The sequence below is a fragment of the Canis aureus genome, chromosome 17 (genome assembly GCF_053574225.1).
Source record: "Canis aureus isolate CA01 chromosome 17, VMU_Caureus_v.1.0, whole genome shotgun sequence".
Lineage (NCBI taxonomy): Eukaryota > Metazoa > Chordata > Mammalia > Carnivora > Canidae > Canis > Canis aureus.
This window is the reverse complement of record NC_135627.1, coordinates 52,297,189-52,320,066: the sequence shown is the minus strand read 5'-3', so window position 1 is coordinate 52,320,066 and position 22,878 is coordinate 52,297,189. Positions and strand designations below refer to the sequence as shown.

Sequence of the window (22,878 nt, the reverse complement as noted above, 5' to 3'; positions counted from 1 at the left end):
GCCAGAAAGCTCAGAGCCAAACTCAAAGACCAGCCATGACAGCCTTCTGTTCTATAGCTTGTGCCCTGGTGTTCAGCCTTTACCTTCCCTGGGCCTTCCCTCCCTTCAGATGTTAAGTTTTTCTTGATTTTGATTTTTTGCTTTTTTTCTGTTTTATGATTTTCTAGAAAATACTTATTTTGATATATTTTAAATCATTTCTAGTAAGAGGTTGAGTATAATCCCTAAGTCATTTGGACCACAGATGACCAGAGGATACTTAAACATACATCCATCACATCAGCATAAATCTCACTCCGTGTTTTAAAACTCTTGGGTTCTGTTACTGTTTAGATCAGCCCATCTGCCTCCTCTGTGAATCTTTTGGTTTTTTTAAGATTTTATCTATTTACTCATGAAAGACACAGAGAAAGAAGCAGAGACATAGGCAGAGGGAGACATAGGCATAGGGAGCCTGGTGTGGGACTCGATCCCAGGACCCTGGGATCACACCCTGGGCCAAAGGCAGACACTCAACCACTGAGCCACCCAGGTGCCCCTGCCTCTTCAGTAAATCTTGAAGGTCAATGTTCCTCAGCTTCCTTTGAGTTATATGGAGATGTTGATCCATTATAGATCATAGTAAACATATCACCATTAAAATTGGCATACATGTTCATACTATCTAGAATAAAATTTCCAGTTAGAAAGGATTTCTGTGCCTTTGAGAACTGCTTTTTCTAAGTTTTTAGAAAGATTTTTTTTAAGATTTTATTTATTCATGAGAGACACACAGAGAGAAAGAGAGAGAGAGAGGCAGAGACACACACAGGCAGAGGGAGAAGCAGGCTCCATGCAGGGAGCCCGATGTGGGACTTGATCCCCCATCTCTAGGATCCGCCCCTGGGCCAAAGGTGGCGCTAAACCGCTGAGCTGCCCTAGAAAGATTTTTTTAGTTCACCAAGAAATCAGTTGACACAGCTCCCCAAGACTGGGTAAAGACTTAGACAGAAGGCAGAAGGTGACAAAACTAATGGGGAGTTCAGAGAACCATTCCAATAGCCTGCAGGGAAGTGGTGTGATTATCACAGAGCACACTGATATTTCATTCCATCCCCTACAGTGGTGTGTACAGAGAGACTGATACTTGTCCAATTCTCTCAGTGAAAAGTCTGTTGTTTGGAATGACTCTTTTTTTTTTGGAACGACTCTTAATGAGACTGGATATATCGCACCAAAAAGAAACAATATCACGGAAAAGAGCATTTCCCAGGATGTTGTTTTGTTTTGTTTCTAATCAAAGTTATCACCTATCACCCAGTTGTTGCCATAGGACTTACTGGATTTCCATAAAATGGCAAACATAAATTGCATACGTGCTGAGGGCAGAGTACTCTGCTAGGGACAGAGTGTCCTGCCATCCTTGGGTTCATAGCCTAGTGAGGGAGACCCATAAAGACTACCAATTCTGATGGAAGAATCAGCGAGAGACATGTGGTAACAGAGCTCACTCCTCTCCAGACAGCCTCCCCCCAAGGCTTCACCCCTAGAATAGTATTTTGCTGATAGTCTTTGGTTCCCACAGTGCAAACCATTTCCTCAGTCTTTATCAGTAAAACCACAGATATATTGAGAAGATAACCATATATTACATTACTATGGTAATATAAACTATTACCAAATCCAGTCACTATTTAGAGCAAGAAATTGTAGCAACACACCAAGATAAGATAAACTTCCTTCGAAGTTTGAAGTATCTTTATCGTTGGGTTTTTTTATGCTATTAGATTCTTAATAGACAGCACTTTAATGGTTTGGGGTCTGTGCATTTTCTTATAAACATACCACTTACATTCACTACGGTTCCTTTAGAACTTTTTGAGGAGCACAGAAAGTCCCCAGTGCATTAAAATCTTTCCAACAAAAGGAAAAGACATTAAGGCTTCATAAAACAAGCTCTTTGAGGAAAAGTGATACTGGGACCAGTATGTCAAGGGATGGGGAGGAGGCAGGACAGGGAAAGCACAGGAGTCCCTTTCCTGCAAATTCTTCACCATGTCCATGGACTTCTGAATGGGGGTTGCTTTTCTAGGTCATTTATTCAGTTTCCTCATTCCTCAGACAGGAAACTAAGACCCAGAAATATTAAGGACATTTCCCAAAGTCAGAAGGCCATTTGGAGACAGAATAGGATGGAGCCTGCCCTTCTGTTTGTTTTCCCTTTTTGGCATTTTTGTTTTGTTTTGTTTTGTTTTTAAAATTTCCCCTTTATTTCCCAATATTTTTATTTTAAGAAAATGTAAACCTACAGAAAAGTGGAAGGAACAGTAAAATGAACACCCATATTGCCTTCGCTTAGTTTCACTACTTGTTGATACTTCCCCTCATTTGCTTTATGCTTCTCTCTAAATATGTACTCTCTTCCTTCCTCTGAATCATCTGAAAGTAAATTATAAATATCATAATGCTTTACCTCCCAATATTTTATTATCCTTCTCCTAACAGTAAGAACAGTCTCTAGCACAACCTCAATACCATTTTCACATCTGAGAAAATTATCAGTAATTCCATAATAGCTGCTAATGTCCAATCCAAATTCACTTTTCCCAACAATCTCAAAGCTGTCTTTTTTTTTTTATTATTGAACTATAATTACCATGCAGGGTTATATTAGTTCCAGGTGTACAGCATAATGATGCAACAATTCCATACATTACTCAGTGCCTACCACGATAAGCATATCCCCAAAGTGTCTCTTCTAATTGATACCACCCCCCCCCACCCCCCTAATTGCAATCCAGGATCCAGTAAAAGCCCACTCTTGGTTTTTGGTTGCAGTGTCTCCTTAACCTCTTTTAATCTGAGGCAGCCATCTCCCCTGTCACTATTCCCTTTGCTTTTTGGGGTGGCCACTCTCTTGCAAGTTCAGATCAGTTGTTTGGCAGCATGTCCTTCATCCTGAATTCATCTGGTGGTTTCCTCATAGTGCCATTTATCTTGTCCCAATGTTCCCTGTGTTTCTAGAACTCCTGACAGGCTCCCCCCACCCCGCCCCCACCAGGTACACTAGAGACTTTGAATCACCTCCAGGCAACATGTTGAAGATTTTGAGTGGCCACCGGCCACCCGATCTCTGCCGGCGGGGGGTGGGGGGGGGTGTCTCCGGCCTCCTTTGTCGAGGGTAGGAAAGAGGGGAATAGAGCCTACTGCGATTCCCTGAGAGGGTTTTTTGTTTTGTTTTGTTTTGTTTTGTTTTTTGTAATTAAACATGCATAGAAGGTACAAAAAGAGTGAGAGTGTGGCCTCAGTGTAAGCCTCTGCCCCCTCTCAGCTCCCACTTGCCCCTCCGGTGGCAGTTGCTGTTAGTGGATTTTTTGTGGTATCTTCTCAACGATATTTGATGCGTGTACATCAAGTGGCAGTGTCCCATTCCCTCTGTTCTGTATCTTTGCAACACATTCAGCTCAACGTGCTACATGTTCTCATTTGCGACAGAAGCATGAGGACTAGGAATACCTACTGTAGGTATGTAACTTTCTCAACAAATATAAAATGATGCATGAGCAAATGACAGTTTTAGGAGTTCCTAGTGAAAAATTTAAATTCCATGGCTCAAGACAGCATCACCTGGGGTGTCTGTAGGAATCAGCAATGTGCTCTGAGACTCCTCGCTCCCCAGTTCCAGATGCTCTTAATGTGGTCCTCCTGCAATTATCCCTCCTTTGTAAAGGTGTCCAATCTACATTTGCTTTGAAACCTTCTGGTCTGGCCCGGTGAGCTGGACTCTTCCCCGATACCTCTCTCTTGGCATCAGCCATGTGTCTCGTTTGGTTTGGGCTCGGCTCCCAAGCTCTGGGTCATTACAGTCCGGATCCAGGAGGCTCATTTGGAGTCAGCCTCCACTTTCTACTCCATCTTAGCATGATCCATGCCAAACCACAGGGACCCTCGAGTAAGAATTGCTGAGAAGAAAAGGTAATGCAATGGCAGGACACATTTCAAAGCCATCTGGAGCTTTTAAAGTTTCTCGTAATTGGTCTACCAATTGCATTCAGTTATTCTCTGGGACAGCATTTACAGTCAGTCTCTTAAGGCAGGAATAACATTATTTGCTAATCATCATCATAAACTCCTTCAATCTTATAATCAGCAAAATTTTTAATGTTCACAGAGCGCTTAAACACCAGAGTGAACAGAGGAATGGTGACATTTGTGTCAACCATCGTATTTAAGTCCAGAAACATTTTTTCCCTTTATCTTCATTCCAGTTTGTTCCTTGTGATTTCTGCAAACTCCTGGGAATGTTTTCACTGTAACCTTAGAGTAGACCTGCTTTTCAAAAGCTCTTAGTGCCTTTGTTTTTTTTCTTCAAAGTACTCCATATCACCAAAAATTAGGTGACTGTTTCTCCTCTGCGCACTCAAGTAGCGACACCAGAAAACAGATTTATTTAGTTACTGAGAAACTGGACTTTGAAAAAAAGTACTCAAGTTTATTGTTTTTGTGGACAATAAATCATATTCTAAGGCCATGGTTTCCTAACAGGGAACCCTCGAAGGGTGTCGGGGAGCAATGGTGAGCGGAAAGGAAGTTATACACCTTCCCCTTTCATCCCCAATTAAACCAAAACAATTCCACTTATATTGGTTTTGCATGATGTTTCATAATCTGGGCTTTTGTGCAATATTTCATTTGGAGAAAGACTTCCACCACTCAAAAACATTTTAAAGAGTTAAAAAAAAAAAACCACTATTCAAGAGCCAATACTGGATTGTTCTTTCTTATAGACTCTGAGGACTTTCTTTTTAGAAAAGGCTTCATCAGTCCTCAGGTACGTTTAGATGACTTTGACAAGAGAAAGCAAAGCACAGATTTTCCTATGACTAAGTGAGGTCAACTTTTTCATTCTGTTTCTAGAGTGAACCTTTGAATCTTCACAGAAGCTTGGGAGCAGGAATGGCCTTGGCCATTGTTTTCACTAACTTCTTTGCTTTACAAATGAGAAAATCAAATCCAGAGAGGTTAAGTCCTCTGCTCAAGGTCACATAGCTACACTGGAAAAAGCCAGGAGTTCTAACTCCCACTTCAGGGCCCTTTATTTCTTAGTTGATGTTTTATCCCTGGTTGTTTTTTTTTTTTTTTGTTTTGTTTTGTTTTTTGTTTTTGTTTTTGTTTTTGTTTTTTTTGCAGCCATTTTATTTCTGCCCAATTAGTATTTTTACAAAGCTGTGATTCAGGACCAAATGTACCATTTACATAAAAGACTCTATCTTTTCCTTCCCTTAGCACTTCATCATCCAAGTGAGGTATAATAGGCATAACTTTTCTCAAAAATATCTTGGTCAGAAAGGCTGGGTTAATTCTCAGAAGGGTGTGGAAAGATATGACTCACAAACTAGCACCTGCTGAGAAAATTTCTTCTATCAACAGTTTAGCTCAGTGTCTGTAATTAACCTTTTCCCAATGCCTCAGGAACATTTCACACATTTAGAAATCATCTTATCAGGCTTAGGCTTTGAGTAAATTCTTACTGCAACATGGAGATAAGAACAAAGAAGGGTGTACAGAGTTCTCTGGGTCCATTCAAAGTGAAGCAAGAATTCAGAATTGACTCAATTGTTGCTGTGGAAGTATTGACCAAAGAGGTTGGGGCAGGGCCGGATAGCGAGGGGAACAGTTAGGGAATGATTATTTCTCTATGGTAAAGACATTGGATTTAGAGTCAGGGCACCTGGGTTCGACTTCCACCTCTGCTAGCACTAGATCTCTGACCTTAAGAAAGGCTGTTCATCTCTCCAAGCATTCACTTCTTCATTTGTGAAATGAGGTAAAGAATACCCACCCCAGAGACTGTGAAGAGAATCCAGATGAGATGAGATATATAGAAGCAGTTTATAAACTGTGAAGAACTATACAAACACTGACATTATATTCATTACATGTATTTCTTTCTTTCCTATACTTTCAGTGACCCTGTGAGGTTAGATAAAACAGAGATTATTCCTATTTGTCAGAGAGGTGGAGTGACTTATAAGCATATAATGTTAGAGGTCATCTAACCAGTATTATTTATAAGGTACAAACAAGATTTAGAAAAGTTCAGGTTTTTGGGCAGCCCGTGTGGCTCAGTGGTTTAGCGCCGCCGTCAGCCCAGGGTGTGATCCTGGAGACCCAGGATCGAGTCCCACGTCGGGTTCCCTGCATGGAGCCTGCTTCTCCCTCTGCCTGTATCTCTGCCTCTCTCTTTCTCTCTGTGTCTCTCATGAATAAATAAATAAAATCTTAAAAAAAAAAAAAAAAAAAAAGAAACGAAAAGAAAAGAAACATTCAATGACTTACCCCGGGTCAAAAAGCTTGTTAATATGAGAGGTAAGTCTAGAATTGTTGACCTTCAGATCCTTCTTTTTATATTGATTTCTATGATATGAAGAAAGGTTAGCTAGCCAGCTACTATAGCTTATTGGCTAATATTAGGGTTCTTTTGGCACCTCTCTTGACCTTTTAAGTCACATGTTCATCTTTTAAGCCTTTACTGCCCTCTGTCAATGGTGCCATCTTAGAATGGTGTGCTTGGATTTCTAGGAGATAAGAATTTCACACGTCATCAGTCTTGAGAAATAGCCTCCAATGATTGTCTCGTACCTAGCTATAATGTGGTTGTGTAATAAAGCATAGCCTTTCCTAAAGTTAGATGATTATCCTTCCCTATAGAAATCTAAACATAAATCTTACTCATTAAAAAAAAAAAAGGGATCCCTGGGTGGCGCAGCGGTTTGGCGCCTGCCTTTGGCCCGGGGCGTGATCCTGGAGACCCGGGATCGAATCCCACGTCGGGCTCCCTGCATGGAGCCTGCTTCTCCCTCTGCCTGTGTCTCTGCCTCTCTCTCTGTGTGTCTCTCATGAATAAATAAATCTTTTTAAAAAAATAAATAAATAAATAAAATAAAAATAAAAAATTAAAAAAAAAAAAAAACACTATTAGCTCTTTGTTCTAAGCTGAGATTTCTTTGCAGCCCAGATATCACCAACCAGCCTTCTTATTTGCTGATAAATGTGTCTTGGACTAAAACTTAACATTTATTTTCATTTGAATACCTTTCCTTAAATGAATGAGATTTTTCAGAAGAATATAAAGCAAAAGGGCATTTAAGCAAACTTCTAAACCAAAAAAGTATTAAAATGAGCCTTCTGTGATTGAGGCTGTTCTTACTACTGTGGTCTATTATTTATGTGTATGCTAAAAGCAAGACTCTACAAGGACCCAAGGGAGACCTTGAGGAGTGGAGAAATCACGATGGTATAAATTTTGGGCTACTCAAAAAAAGTTACACTCTAAATGTTAGGTGGTTTGATAACAACAGTAAGGTTCTTATTTAATGACTCTGTGATCCTGCACGGCAGCAAGCTTGAGACCCTGTCGAGTCTGATTGGACAGTGGTCACAGCAGGAACCAGACCAGGTGAATGGCACGATCAACTGTTGGAGAATGGACATGAATGAGTTTGTGTACTTTTTTTCCTTGAGCCCAGACAGTTTTGAGGATTAGCAAATTTCTGTCTATAAAATGTGTTGGGGTCCTTGGATGGCAGATACTAGATAATTATGACATAGAAGTATTGTTTTTAATGGAAGCTTAAAATGATCTACAGTCACACCAGGGAATGTTCCACATTTGGACGTACTTTGGATTCCTCTCAACCATTTTATTTACTTTGGGCGCAGAATAATCCCCAAGCCTGTCTGGAAAATGAGAACCAGAGCCTGCAAACCATTTCTAAGCCCCATCCTGTCCCTGAGGTGTGTCTTCTTGGCCTTTGCCGAGACACAAAGGCAGATCCTTCTGCAAATAGCACTTTCCTTACCACAAATAATTAGAAAGGGAGGGGGAAAATAGGGGAGGAAAAAAAAAGAAGAAGAAGAAAGGGAAGAAAGGAGGGAGGAAGAAAGGGAGATTGGCAATTCAGCTGTCTTTTACCTCACTTGTGTGAAAAAGTATGGGATGCTTTCTACTCCTGGGCAAATAATTAAATGGTAGGTGGGTGGGTAGGAAGGTAGAGCACGCAGTCAAGCAAATGATAGAGGGATAGTTACTAGGAGGTTTCCGAAGTATTTAATCAGCCACTATCTGTTTTTGATGTTTTTAAAGAGCATCCAACAGCTCATTTGACTGCTATTTGTTTCATAATCCACTCTTTTCTTCACAACAACCAGGTAACATCAAACCTATGAGCAGACCACGTGGTCAAATACATGTATCCATGCAGCCTCACCCACGGTCGTCTGATTAGCAAGACTTTTAACTTCCAGTTAATAGGGAGGAGGAAGTCTAATACATTCCCAGCCCCCTTGCCTCAGCCACATCAGAGAGACCTCCCTCTGTTTCCAGAAATTGCCCTTCTCCCCTCAGGTGTAAGATCCTGTTTAGCAGATTAGGTCACCAGGCCCGTAAACCAAGGCAGCCCGCCTGGTACGTTCTCAGGACAACCTTATTCTTGGCTGCCAGCAGTTCCTGCCGTGACCATTGTCAAATCAGACTTGATAGAGCCTGGAGCGTGCTGCCATGGAGGGACCAGGCAAGCTGTCCCCACATCCGTGCCAGTGCCAGTGCTCGGGGGGCACCCGAGGCATCCACCGAAGCCAGCACTTTGGTGCAGATAGCCGTTGTCAAGAGCCGGACAGCTTTGAGGGTTCAAATTCTGTGACCTTTTCCACCAGATTGATAGCATGTTTTTTGCACATATGGAATTTATTACATCCTTACGAAGCATTGGGTCTCAAGCTTTTTTTTTAATGCACTGGTAAATTTCTCTCACAATTCTTTTGTATCATCTTTTGTATTAATAAAAAATAGATGTTAAAACCCAGCGTAGGTAATGCACCAGCCCCTGCCCAACCCCCTGCTCTGGCCCTCCTCTGACCATGCCCCTCCAATGAAGTGAAGAGGCTATGGGGCCAAGGCGGATATGCCAAGTTAGAGCCAATTTTTTTTTTTTTTTACTATTTCATTTATTTGACAGAGAGAGCACAAGCAGGGGGAGCAGCAGGCAGAGGGAGAGGGTGAAGCAGACTCCCTGCTGAGCAGAGAGCCTGCCGTGGGGCTCAGTCCCAGGACCCCGGGATTAGGACCTGAGCCCAAGGCAGATGCTTAACCAACTGAGCCACCCAGGTGCCCCTAGAGCCAATTTTTAGATGATGCTCCCGGTTTCGGGGATCCCCGAGAAACCTCAGATGAGCCCAAGCCTGCTTCCAGGACCTACGTGGGTCCCTTTTCTGGGTCCATCTTCTCAGGGCAGACTGGCCAATGGTGTGAACACCCAGGTCTAAGGTATGGCCCGGGGACAGCTGTGTGGAGGGATGTGATGGCGTGTGGGTGTGAGCAAGGGGCCGGTGCCACCCATGCCACCCTGTTCTTGCACAGAACTTCCAGGGCCCCTGGCTCTCCAGGTCATTATAATCTATATTTACTGATCAAAGAGGAAGAACAGAATATACCTTATTTAACAATTTGTGGCCTAGTTTATAGATTTTAAATATTTAGACATCTTCATTTGTTTACTTGTCCCTTCTGATTATGCACTTCTCTCTATCCTTTCCCATTCTTCCTGCCTTTTTTCAAATCTCAGGAAAAGAGGTGTCCTCCCTCCTCCAAACTAGACCCTCTGACTGCGACCCTAATCTCCTTCCCTACTGCCCCCTCTCTGCCGCCTGCAGAATGCACAGACGCCTCTCTCCCAGCACGCACTGTAGATGCAGTTCCATTTTCCTTTCCGATCCCACAAATTTTTCCCTAATACTGTCCCCACAAAGGCTGCTGTCAATTCTGAGGCCCCGGGCTCACTAGTCACCCTCCTCTGGGATGGCTGGGGTTAGTGTAATTCAGCACAGTTGCACAACCACTCCCTGAGACCCTGCACACAGATTCCCCAGGGCTGTCCCCTTATCCCGCTTCACCAAATGCTGTCTCCTCTGTCTTCTCCACTCCACTCTGTGTCCTCCTTCCACCCACCAAAGAGGATACTCCCCAGGGTTCAGTCGAAGGGATCCTCTGCTCTTCCGTCTCTATGCATTTGCCCTTGGCAGACATGTCTCGCTCCTGGCGGGGGGAACAGCCACATCTCTGAGTCTGTGAAATTTTTCTACTTCTTTTCATTTCAAGTACAGTGGTTTCAGTTACAGTATGGGGTGTTTTGTCAGCTAGCTTGGGCTAACCACCATTTATCACATGGTGGGGAAAAATGCATTCCAGCTTCCAAACAGCTTATTTGTAAAAGAATATAGCCCACATGGGAAAGGAAAGCTTCTTATTGCCCCAACGAGATTGCATCTGTGCAATAAACACACCAGGCACACTCACAGATACTAAAATTCAAAGATGAATAAGATATGGCCTCAAAGAACTCACCAGTTAAAAAGGAATAAACATGAAAAGAAATTATTGCATTCCGCTACGACACCTAGAGTCATGTTTTGCACATGGTATGTGTTCGAAAGACAGCTGTTGACTGATGGTCAGCTGGTGAGTAGAAAGCAGTGAGTCATAAGCATTTTGCTCCTCAGTAATATTCCAGATACTCCAAAAGATCTTTTGCCCACACTCAGAGTTTTCTTTGCAGATGCCCTAATTGCCCAGATACCCCAAAGTCCGTTCTAACTTTCACATGAGCATCACGAAAATTCTTAGAGGGAGATAGGAGGGAAGAAGGGAATTTGGGAGCAAACCCAACAGTTAAGAACCACCTTGCTCCAATTATAGTTGCTGCGGGTCCCAAACTTCTTTCCAAATTCCACAAAAATGCTGCACCCCACTCTCAGCTCTAGCCTTTCACGATGTGAGACAAAGAATTAAAAAGGTATTTCCTAAATTCAAAATATAGATGTCATCTATATGTGTGAATGTGCAACCTCTTACACATATATGGAGAGGAAATAAAAGCCTCAAAACTTATACAACAAAACATTAACAGATGTTATCTTTAAATAATGGGAATATGAATAATTCTTACTTTCCTTTTTGTGTTTTTCTGTAATTTCTATGGTGAACACCTTTCACTTTTGTGTTCAGGATTTTAAAAAGCATCTGTGCTGTGTAACAAATTGCTGCAAACATAGCACCTGAAAGCAATACCCGTTTCTTAGGTCCTAGTTCTGGAGTTTGGGAGTCTAGGAAGGCTCGGCTGCATTCTCTGCTCAGGATCTCCTAAGGCCGGAACCAGGATGTCAGTCAGACAGGGCTCCTACCCAGAGGCTCTGCTGTCAAGCCCCTTTGGATTTTTGGCAGAATTCAGGTCATTGTGATTGTAGGATTGAAGTCCCTGTTTCCTTGCTGGCTGTCAGCCAGGGTCACTCCTAGATGCCACTCTCAGGGCCTTACCCCAGAGTCCAACCCCCCATCCCAGCCACAGACAATTCCCACATGTCACATGCCCCCCATACTTCAAGTCTTCCCTTCTGCTACCAGACAGAAGAACTCTCTGCTTTATAGGGTTTTTATGATTAAATTAGGCGCGCCCAGATAATCTCCCTTTTTAATTAACTCAAAGTCAATTGATTAGCAGCCTTAATTACATCTGCAAGATCCCCTTTACCACATAATGTAAATAATCACAAGTAACATCCTATCACATTCACAGATCCTGCCCACACTTAAGGGGAGAGGATTATGCAGACTGTGTATAGCAGGGGCTGGGGTCTTGGGGGCCACATTGGAATTCTGGCTACCAGTGTGTGTGTGTGTGTGTGTGTGTGTGTGTGTGTGTGTGTGTGTGTGTGATTTTTTTTTTTTTTTGAACTCTTCTCTGAGAGTTAAGAATGGAATTCTTGGTAGCCCCTGAAGCCCTCATTATACTTTCTACCTCCTGCTGGTAGAAATCATAAGAGGATGGACCAGAAGTAAAGGAACCTGGAGTGTATCTGCCTTTGTTGATAAACACACATCCGTCTCTCCGTACTTCTCCACGGCCATCTGTCGAGCACTTCTGTACAGTAGCAGACCAAAGAGTTGGAGGCTTATAGGTCTGATGACAATTTTTTAGTGGACGGAAGCCTCTAACTCTCTGATTCTCTTGCCTATAGTATGACATCGTTGGACACTCTGGAGATGGCTACAACATTGGTCTAGTTCCACTTAACAAAATCCCCAAGGACAATAAGCAAAGACTAGAAATCCTAAAGGTAAGTAAATTAAGTCACTTCTATATCGTGAAAACTTCCCCCGGATTAGGTAAAACATCTTCTGATCACTGAAAAGATTCGCTGAGGTAGCAGGAGATACAGAACTGTGTTCCAAACATTCGAGCATTAAATGGAGAAAACACTCGTGCCTAAAATCCTTTTCTCCACGGTACAAATTTTAAACTTTGTTCCCTACCTATTTCCAGGGTACTCAGCATTACCCTGAGCAATACTATTATTAATAATACTGAATAATATTATTATCAGGACTCTACAGCCTGGGTCCCCTCCTGTATCCTCTACAGGTCTTCTCAGTCCCTGCATATCTCCGTAAAAGAAAAAGAATGACCCCTTTTAAGTACTTAGTATTTTCTAATGATATTTTTCACATACCTCGATCTACAATAGAAATACACACACACCGTGCATTTAAGTTAATTGCCCCCCTTGTTCTAAGTACAGTGTTTAGTGCTACAACTTTGTTCATTAGAAATTGAACCCATTCCTCATTTTTCTTCCATGTGCGTTCACAGGACTTGCCCACATTTAAGAGGAGAGGATTATGTAGGCTGTGCATAGCAGGGGCAGGAATCTCAGGGACCACCCTGGAGTTTTGCCTCCCACTGAGTGTGTGTGTGATACCAAGTTTTATGTTTTCTTACATTTTTCCCACTTTAAATGGCAGCTTGAGTTTTAAGAGCAAGTGCCAACTGGGAGAGTTTGGAAACATTCCCTGTTTCTAACAAAAGTCTTAACCGCATATAAATATCACTGTGTACTGTTGTCGCTCTAAGGTGCAAATTAAATAGAACTTACTTAGAGATTTATTATTCAAGGGCAGTAATGGGTATTTGTGCTTTCTCATGGCCAATAGAAATATCATTATGTTTGTTTAAAAAGTTTCTCACCCATGGCTTCCGTGCAACATCTCTTACCCCCAGACCATGCATGCCCATGCTCAATTCTGCATGAGTGGGGACCACACGCTAGAGGGAACAGAACATGCCATCAAGGAAATAGTCAAAGAAGAAGCTGACGAGTACTTTGTCATCGTCTTAAGTGATGCAAACCTGTCACGATACGGAATACATCCTGCCAAGTTTGCCCAAATCCTGACAAGCAACCCTCAAGTAAATGCTTTTGCCATTTTCATTGGCTCTTTAGGTGATCAAGCAACCAGGTAAGCATCCCCTCCGGATCCGGCAAAGGACAGGTATAGGGACACATGAGTACCTGCCCAGCACGTGCCATTTCATGGGATTGGCTTCACGAGGGGCAGTGGGGGAGAAAATAGAAGGGTAGGCAGTCGAGTTGCTACAGTCAAGGAGCTGGTAGTCGATTTGAGAGGATATAATACTCTGTGTTTGGATGAGCGATAATTCTAAATTGATTATTTTTCAGTCTCTACTTAAACCAACAATAGAATAACAAATTGATTTGTCCACTAATAAACTAGACAGTATTTTACATGTTTTGAACTTAATGTCAAAGTCTCAAGTTCAGTTCTAATCAGTTCATATTTGAATCATATTCAAAGTAGCAGACATCAGGGCGCCTGGGTGGCTTAGTCAAGTGTCTGCCTTTGGCTCAGGTCATGACCTCAAGGTCCTGAGATTGACTGAGCCCCACATGGGGCTCCCTGCTCAGTGGGGAGTCTGCTGCTTCTCCCTTTCCCTCGGCGAGTTCCCTCCCTCTCTCTCTCTCTCTCTCTCAAATAAATAAATAAATACATCTTTAAAAAATAAATATAGTAGCAAACATCTACTATTTTCCTAGCAGAAGATGCTATGTATGTGTATATAAATAATATATAAAATATATTATTATTAATTATTATATTATTATATTATGTATATTAAATAATATATAAAATATATTATTTATATACACATACATATAGACGTGTATATATCTCTTCTCACTGGGGAGACAGGCAGGTGAATCACGCGGAGACCGTGAAAAACAGAATATATAGTAAGATGCTACACTGAACATGTGGAATATTCAGTAGAGAAGTTTATGGCCAGATAACAGATACCATTGTAGATGAACTAAAAGGAGAGCTCTGGAAACACTTTGATTTCTCGAACACACTAACGTTTATCTTTTCAAATTATAAACAGAAAGAACTTGTGATTTTTCTCTGCTTGAAATATTTGTATGAAGCAAAAAACACAAATGAAAGTATATCTCCTCCATCCCCCCAAAACAATATTCCTGCCCAGACCACCTACCTTTCTGTTATTCCTGTCTTTTACCTGTCACTCTCTGAGGTATAGAGTCCTGTTTAGATTATGAAATGTTTTAGTGTCCAAACAGCTTGGCATCTTTTTCTATTCCCTTCACCTCGCTGCAGGACCACAGAGGGAGATTAAGAACTGCCTTACTATCATGTCGTTGCAGTCACTTTATTACAACTGACTGATTTTTCTCAGTTTTGTATTGTAGCCCCTTCTAGAACTTCCATGCCCTTGAATGCAAACCATGCCTTTTCCACTCAGATTTTCTTCAGGACCAGCCCAGTATTAAGCAGACAGCAAGTTCAACAAATACTAGTTGAGCTGAAATAGCTATTTTGTCTTTCTAGTGAACAGATCCTGTTTGAATACTTAAGAAAGTACAATAATACCCTTGTGGTTTCCTAGGGAAATGGTCCAACATCCACTGGCAAAAGATATGTTGCAGAATTAGCTGGTCGGTTACCAGGCATGCCAAATGTATGATACTACACAGGATGGTTGACTTTTATTAAATGTCATTCCAAAACCAAACTTTGTTGGCACAGTGAAAGGAGACGTTCTTTTGGATAGAACTGTGTCTTGTACTTTGATTGCTTTCAAAAATGGCCCTTTGTTCCAAATGATAAATTGCCATTTAAAAAAATTATCATAAGCCTATGTAACCTTAGTATCATCCAAGCTGCAACTGCCGAAGTCAGATTCCCCTTCATGTTGTATGATGTGAGGCAAAAAAATAAAAGAGAGAGAGAGAGAGAGAACCACCTGGGGTTTGGCTGGGCAGCATCTTGGGGGCGTGTTTTCTAAGGCAGGAAAAACACCTAAAAGTACACTGTGAGGCCAATGCATGTGCTGGTCCCAGGTGAGCTAATCCCAGATCCTTCCCTAGGGCTCTGTTTTGCCTCGGGAATACCAGGAAATGACAGTAATAAAAGGAAGGAAATTTCTTCTTTTCAAATTAACTGATTTTTCTCACTGAAAAGACCTCTCTTTTGGTTCACTGCTCTCAGCAGGCCTCTGTTCTGTTGCCCTTCCAGGCCTTTCATTGCCTGGTGACAGCCCATTGGGTTGCAGGCAGGGACAAGGTATTAGAAAGCAAAAACTTCCTTTCCTGAGAAACCATTTGGATGCCGAGGTTTGCTTGGTGAGAGGGCAGGAGGTGGAAGGGGAGCCCCCATTTGCAATGGTGATTTTCTTTCCCTCTCCCTCCTGGCAGGCTTCAGAGAACTCTACCAGCTGGCCGCTCTTTCGTCGCCATGGATACCAAGGACATCCCTCAGATTTTACAACAGATCTTCACCTCCACCATGTTGTCCACTGTTTAAGACGCGCCCTTCATCCCCCCTGATGACCCTGGGATTTGAAACAAGATGGGAGTAAGGCATGCTGTGAAGACAGGAAGGCATCTGTAAAGTGAACCTGTGCAATGACTGGATAATTCTGGCATTCTGGCTCTTCTTGTGCTTGCTTCAGGAGTCAGAATTGAGGAAAGCAGCGGGAGAGGAGCTTGTGCATGGAAATCTACCACCACTGACGGGGTTCACAGGGAAACGGGTTGCCCTGCATTTTATAAAAGGTGTCAGGGTTCATGGAAGACGGTTTGAGAACTGTGGTGCTTGGTTTGTACCCAGAAAGCTCAGGGAAAGAGAATTCCTTGCTTTTGCCTTAAAAGAACATCTGGTCACCTGAGGGAACAGGAGTCATTCTCATACCATTTTCTGCCATCGAGATACAAGTCTGTGTAAACTTGCCCCACCAGGAATCATTATTTTCTCCTCCACCCTCCATCGCCCAGCAAACAATGATTTTATAGTATTAAACCCACTGAAAAGCCGCCCAGCAGCAGTATTTTATAAAAGGTCAGATCTTATTTTTCAATAATTCCATTTTCTTGGCCAAAGCTAAAAAGGAATCAAAAGATCTCTGCATTGCTTCCTTCCCCACTCGACTGTTTAAAGACTTTAAATAATGAAGAGTGACCGTCCTATTTCCGTGCTGTCAGCGTGGAAGGATAAAGGATGTCTTGCCTTGAATTTCCTGTGTCTTCTTGTTCGTCCAGCACTTCTCACAAGTGTCACGTATTTTGGTGTCCAAAATGTAAGGCTCGAAATAACAAACGCTTATGGTTTTACTTAAAGCAAAGTGAAAGCAAGGCAGTTTGTTTGAGTTGAATGGTAACTGGAGATGTCTTTAGCTATAAAACGAACAAACAAAAACACCCTTTTTTTCAAGATTTGTTCTTTTTTCTTTCAAAGTGCACCTTATTCCCCACCTGCTCTTCGGCTGACCTTTATTTATCAACGGGCTCAATGTCACTTTGTTTAAAATCAAACGCTACAGCCAAAGTCAGGCTCTGTTCAACCACATAAGGACTTCCTCTTCACCGGTGATGCAAAGTCAGAATTGCGGGGAGTACCGATGTATGTGTGCTTTCCTGACATGGGTTGGAAAAACTAATCTTGTTAATAATAATTAACTTATTTGTCCATATGTAGTGAAATTGTACAGATTCGTTTCATTTTAATCAATCATAGGAAAGAAAACACCCGTTTGTTTCACCAGCCTAACCCCCTAACAACTGTCAAAGAAATAAAAGCAATCAGATTTCCAGTGCAGTCGGGACTGCCCCATGAGCTCGCCGACTTGTCTTGTTTTTCCAGCCAGATGCTTGCTCTGTGTACTGAATCATCCAGTGATGCGATCGCAACCCAGTAAGTCCCTTTAACCCTGTACCAGCATTAGGAACGGTAGTAATAATAATAAGGGCAGCCGCCCAGTGTTCACTGATGACCTAGAACGCAGCGGGGATGCTAAGTGGGTCCATTCAGGGGTGGGTCCGTTCAGTCCTCACAACGATGTGTGCAAAACAGGTACTTTTTAACCTCATTTTACAGACAAGGAAGGCAAGTCACTTCCCAATACTGAACTCTTGACTATTCATTGTCCTTTTAACATCCTTCTTGACAAGTAAGGAAACTGAGGCCTAAGGAAGCTCAAGAAAACAGGCCACACCCCCGGTCAGGCAGGGCCATGGTGGCCCCCTTGGTGCATTATTCTTACCTCAGGCGAGCTCTCCTTGCCTTCGCTGCTCTCTCTTCTTGCAACCTGACCGCAGTTCATAGAGCTTCCTTCCACTCCCTGGAAGAAAGAGGAGCTTTCCTTCCTCTCAGAAACCACCTGCACACATTCTGCCGCTCGGAGGGAGGTGTGGGGACCCGGGACAGGAACACTGCTGGAGGGACACCTCTCACCGGGCCTTCCTGGGCTCAGCCACAAACTTGAGGAAGTGCCTTTCGCAGGGCCAGCTTAACCCCCGGGGTGCCCCTCCACGAGAGGGTCACAGCCCCCAAATGTTTGGGCCCAGAATCCAAGAGTCGGGTAGAGAATGGCATGGGTTTTTCAAAATTTATTTATTTGACAGAGCACAACCAGGGGGAGCGGCAAGCAGAGGGAGAGGGAGAAGCAATCTCCCTGCGGAGCAAGGAGCAAGGAGCCGGATGCAGGCCTCCATCCCAGATCCCCCAGGATCATGACCTGAGCCAAAGGGAGGTGCTTAACCCACTGAGCCACCCAGGTGCCCTGAGAATGGCCTTTTAACAAATCTCACCTGTGCCCTAACTACCTGAGTGAGCAGAAGCCATTTTTTTTTAACATGGGGAGAATGTTCTCATGTAATTAAATTTTCCTTTCCCCACCGGCCAGACATCCTTGCAATTGTAAGAAAGAAAAGGAAAGAAAAAAGAAAGAAAAGAAAAGAAAAGAAAAGAAAAGAAAAGAAAAGAAAAGAAAAGAAAAGAAAAAAGAAAAGGAAGGAAGGAAGGAAGGAAGGAAGGAAGGAAGGAAGGAAGGAAGGAAGGAAGGAAGGAAGGAGAAAGAAAGATCATGTAACTCCTGACTTATTTGTAAAAGAGAAGCTGACAGGGGAGGGGGAGAGGACAGAGAAGACATGAGGAGGGTTTATTTTCACTTCTTGGAATCCCTAAGAAGTTTGTGCCTTTATTATTAAACGCACTTAATTACGGGCCACTCCAGGCTGTTCCCAGGCCCTTCTGGGGGCCAGGACATTATAATAAATGTATTGTTTGCCTCAGGGGGGTCCCATTGAAAGGCATGGACACCAGCTGGGTCTCCCCAGTGAGCCCAGGGAGCCCTAAGAAGGTTCATTGTTACCCCTGAGCACCGGGAGGAATGAATGCACTGAATGGCCACAGCATCAGGGGCCCCTTCCCCCCAGAACCTTCTGTGTGCCCCGGCAAGATGACCTCATCACACAGGAGGCAGTGGATCTGGCCTGGAGGACCTGAGCCTGTCACACGTTGGGAATGAATCATTTAATTCTTTCCACTTACACCCTTTCCAGTGACCTGTCAGAGGAGGAGAAATCCATCAATGCCAGCGGGATTTTCTCTCAAACAAAACTCGAGGGCTCTGAAATCCATTGAGAAGTAGTTTTCTGGGGACAGCATGGTCACGGTTCCAGAACCAGCTCCAGAGGCTTCAGCCCTCCCTCCACCTGGCTCCTTCCTGTGCCTGTCCCCTGTCATATCAGCTAGGATTAAATTCCTCCGGGGAGCAGAGGAGCTGAGAGGTATGGGACTGGGGGGACAGGCGGGGTCTGCCAGTTTGTCCCCTTTCCATTAGGGCCCAACAATCACAGGTGTGAGGGAGACCCCGCAAGTTCTAAGCCAGCATCTCCTGCCTGGACACCTGGTCTTCCAGAGTTGCATCAAAGAATAGGCAAATGCCCGCTCGCATCTAGTAAGTTGTACGTGACTTTGTCGCCTTAAGAGATAAAATGTCCACTTGCGAAAAATTATTCCAACCAGTAACATCTAGCTTTCGAACACACTCTGATGAAGAGTCTGACGCGCTCCCGCCTTCTGGTCAGGGTGTCCTCAAAGTCCCCGCCATTGCCCTTCCCCTCCCTTTCTCTCAGGTTTGCTGTGGCCAAAGCGCTACAGGTAAACGGAAAGGAATCCGGTGTTGGATCTTGTGGCGGAAGGCTTCATAAACTCGAAGTAGAAGAGTCAGTAGAAAGGAAGTTCTAGATGCTGCTGTGAGGTGTGACCTTGGGCTTGTCACCTCTGGGTCTCAACTGCTTCATCTGTTTTTTTTTTTAAGATTTATTTATTTATTTATTCATGAAAGGCACAGAGGAGAGAGAGAGGCAGAGACACAGGCAGAGGGAGAAGCAGGCTCCATGCAGGGAGCCCGACGTGGGACTCGATCCGGGGTCTCCAAGATCAGGCCCTGGGCTGAAGGCAGGTGCTACACGGTCCTGGGATTGAGCCCCACGTCGGGCTCCCTGCTCAGTGGGGAGCCTGCTTCTCCCTCCACGCCTCCCTCCTGCTTAGGTGCGCTCTCTCTCTCCTCTCTCTCTCATGCTCTGTCTCTTAAATAAAACCTTTTTAAAAATTAAAGTTTAGAGACACCGGTGGCTCAGTGGTTGAGCATCTGCCTTTGGCCCAGGGCGTGACCCTGGAGACCCGAGATCGAGTCCCACGTCGGGCTCCCGGTGCATGGAGCCTGCTTCTCCCTCTATGTCTCTGCCTCTCTCTGTGTGTCTCTCATGAATAAATAAAATCTTTTTTAAAAAGACTTAAATTTAAAATGTTGAACCAAATTCTAACACTACAGTCCCTGTTTCTAAATCTCATACGGCCAACTGACCCTGTCCCTCACACAAGACTTGCAAGAACCCACAGCATTTCAATGTGGTTTTGGCTCCAGAACCCCCACAAACCGCCCCTGTTGTACAGAGGGTTTGAGCCCCCAAATCACCGGGCTTGAGTGTCACCGGCAGGGTCCGCGGCCTAAAAGCTACAAAGAATCATTAGATTAGGACAAGCAGGGTTTCCCCCCTCAGCTGGACAGACACTGCTGTCGGATAGGAATGCACCAGATTCCTGCCCCTCGCCTCCCTCTTTGCGTCTTGCTGCCTTAAACTAAAACCCCGAATCCGCTAATCTGCAGAAGATCAAAAAGGATCAGGAATTGGAAAACTACTGGGTGCCGAGAGCTGACCTTTGTGCCACAAGCTGAACAATGCACAATTGTGTGTGCGGGTTTTTTTTTTTTTTTTCATTGTTGAATCCTGTAAACAAAAATCTCCTCCAGAGGCGGGGGGAAATGCTTGCCAAGCAAACCTCTCCGGTTGAAAATGATTTGACTTTTTTTTTTGACACTGAGCACCGTCTGGGGCTTCCACCTTCCAACAGAGGCCTTGTCTGTTCTTGCAGCAGCCGGGGCCGAACGCTTTGGAATGCCGGGGTTACATAACCTCAAAACTGAGTGGCGCTTGTGGTCTTTGGCCACCCCGAGCAAAGCAGAACTCTCCGAAGGTGGTTTGGATCCGGAGCGTGGTGGGAACGTCATACTTAGCTCGAAGAAATCTCAGCAACCGACACGTCAGCTCCAAGAAACATCAGCCGCCGCACAAGGCCCTCTCCTCCAGGCAGGCGCCAGGATCACCTGGAGGCTCTCTCTTCTCCCTGGCTTCGTCAAAGTGCTTTGGAGCTGCCAGCTTTTTCCTTGAAAAAGCAATCAGCTGTTGGTCGTTAAACTCTGACTCCAGAGACAATGGGTGTGACCCCCCCAAAGTGTCCGCATATCTTAAAATTTCTTAAATTTCTTAAAGAAATTTCTTAAAATGATGTGCAACTCCGAGGCCTTAGGAATAGTAGTGAGGGTTTGACCTGGGAAGGGAAGGGGACACCTGTCAGCCTGAGCATCCCACAGCAGGTTTGTCTCCCTACGCTGGCCGCGATGGGACAAGAAAATAATGAGCCTGTCAAGAGTACTCTGTGTAATTGGTCTCATGATGCCGTACATGAAGCCTTATTAATTGAAATGAAATAAAATAAGGACGCTTACTCAGACGGGACATTAAAGTTGGGTTTCTGGGTGCAATATATTTATATTAATAAATACTGATGCCAATGTAATGAGACTGAGCCTTTCTTCGTTCCAACACGAATTAAGACGTCTTCTATCCTCGGGGCTCCAGGAATAGAGGAAGTCCTAGCAGAGCTCGTGGGCCCATTTCCTTTTACAGAACATTTTCTGGCCCACAGAAGATTCAGCCCTGAAAACAGTGGCCTGGAAAGGAGCACATTTGGGGGGGGGGCTGGGGGGCAGTGGAAATGGCAGCACAGGGGAGGCAGCCCATTGAGCAGCCTTGGCCTTGGCTCCTGGGGGGTGGGATGGGGCTCCCACAGGGCCCACGGCTGGTGAGGAACCCAAGGGCTTCGCAGCATGCTGGGTTGCTCCGATTCCGGGGCATCGCACACAAAAGTAAAGAAGGCAGATGGCAAGGGATATGGGGGAAGGTTCGAGGGCTCAGTTCACCGAGGCGTGGTCTGGGGAATACACGTGTGATAAAGGATTCCTCCCTGAAAAGTGTCCTTGGGGGCCTCGAGGTTTTTGAACAACTCTCTTCAAAGAGCGTGCATGGCCACACATTGCAGGCTCGAGTACGACGCTCCGGAAGCCCCGATATTCAGTACGCAGTGTCCCCCCAAAGGGTCTCCCTTCCTCTCTGGCCTCTCCAGGGAGCCTGGGGGAAACGGGAACCCTCTCCGCAGAGGCGGGACCGTGGCAGCTCCGCAAGACCGCCGGAGAGCAGACAGTCGGTCACTTGGCTGCAGTACAGCTCCGCGCAGCTGGCCTGGCTCCTTGCCCCCCAACATCTGAAGTCTGTCTTTGGAGCTGCGTTTCCCCGAGAGAGAGGGGCTTCTTTCAAATACAAATAGCCCTGGGAGGCTATCCATCACCCCCATCCTGGTTTGAATTCCCTCATTCACACGCGGTCTCTCCAGGCCCCAGCTGAGATGAAGGTTCCAGACTGGGCCTGTGACCAGTGAGGAAGCAGAGTGGGGGCTGGGGTGCTTACAGCTGGAGCATCCCCCAAGCAGGGGCCTGGGCCCGGGACTCAGCGTGCAGGCACGAGACAGGGGCTCCCCGGGGTGCGTGTATCATACCCCCTTCCTCCGGGGAGCACACAGTGAAGGCTTCGTCAGGTGTGGGTGTGGGTGCGCGGTGGCTCGGCGCTCTGCAGTCCTGCCTTTTCAGATGTACCCGGATCTCCGCTTGCCTTTTGCTCCCGCTTAGGGACCGTCCACATTTGCTGGTGTCTGGGTGACAGAGTGAGGTGCGGCGCAGCACCATCAGGGAGGCGATTCCCTAGAAAGGGCAGGGCCCTTCAACACTGGGCGCCTGCCCCCAGCCTCTGGGGAAGTAAACAGATCAGAATTTTTTTTTTTCAATTTGCCAAGAGAACCTCGCCCCTGTGCTGTGGGCTTTACACCACCGAGAGGCCACAGTCCTCACTGGAAGCCTCTTCCCTCCCTGCAGACACAGGGCTGGCCCACACCCCGTGGGACCCAGGCCTGGCCACAGGGACATTCCGAGGAAGGAGTCGTGCAATCCCGTGCAATCCCGTGCAATCCCGCGTCCCGTCCTGGCAAGGACTGGAATGAGATCAACGGGAGCC

The 22,878-nt window shown here is 44.8% G+C and overlaps 1 protein-coding gene across 2 annotated transcripts in view; it reads left to right on the top strand.

Annotated features, from left to right (window-relative positions):
• The window catches only part of VWA8 (von Willebrand factor A domain containing 8), a 353,299-nt gene extending 331,968 nt beyond the window's left edge, over positions 1-21,331 (top strand). For both annotated transcript variants that reach the window (XM_077855526.1, XM_077855527.1), the window contains 3 exons: positions 12,052-12,150; positions 13,092-13,330; positions 15,604-21,331. In XM_077855526.1, the coding sequence (XP_077711652.1) occupies positions 12,052-12,150; positions 13,092-13,330; positions 15,604-15,712 (447 nt within the window). In that variant the 3' untranslated portion in view covers positions 15,713-21,331. The remainder of the gene's footprint in view (positions 1-12,051; positions 12,151-13,091; positions 13,331-15,603) is intronic.
• The last annotated feature ends 1,547 nt before the right edge of the window (positions 21,332-22,878 follow it).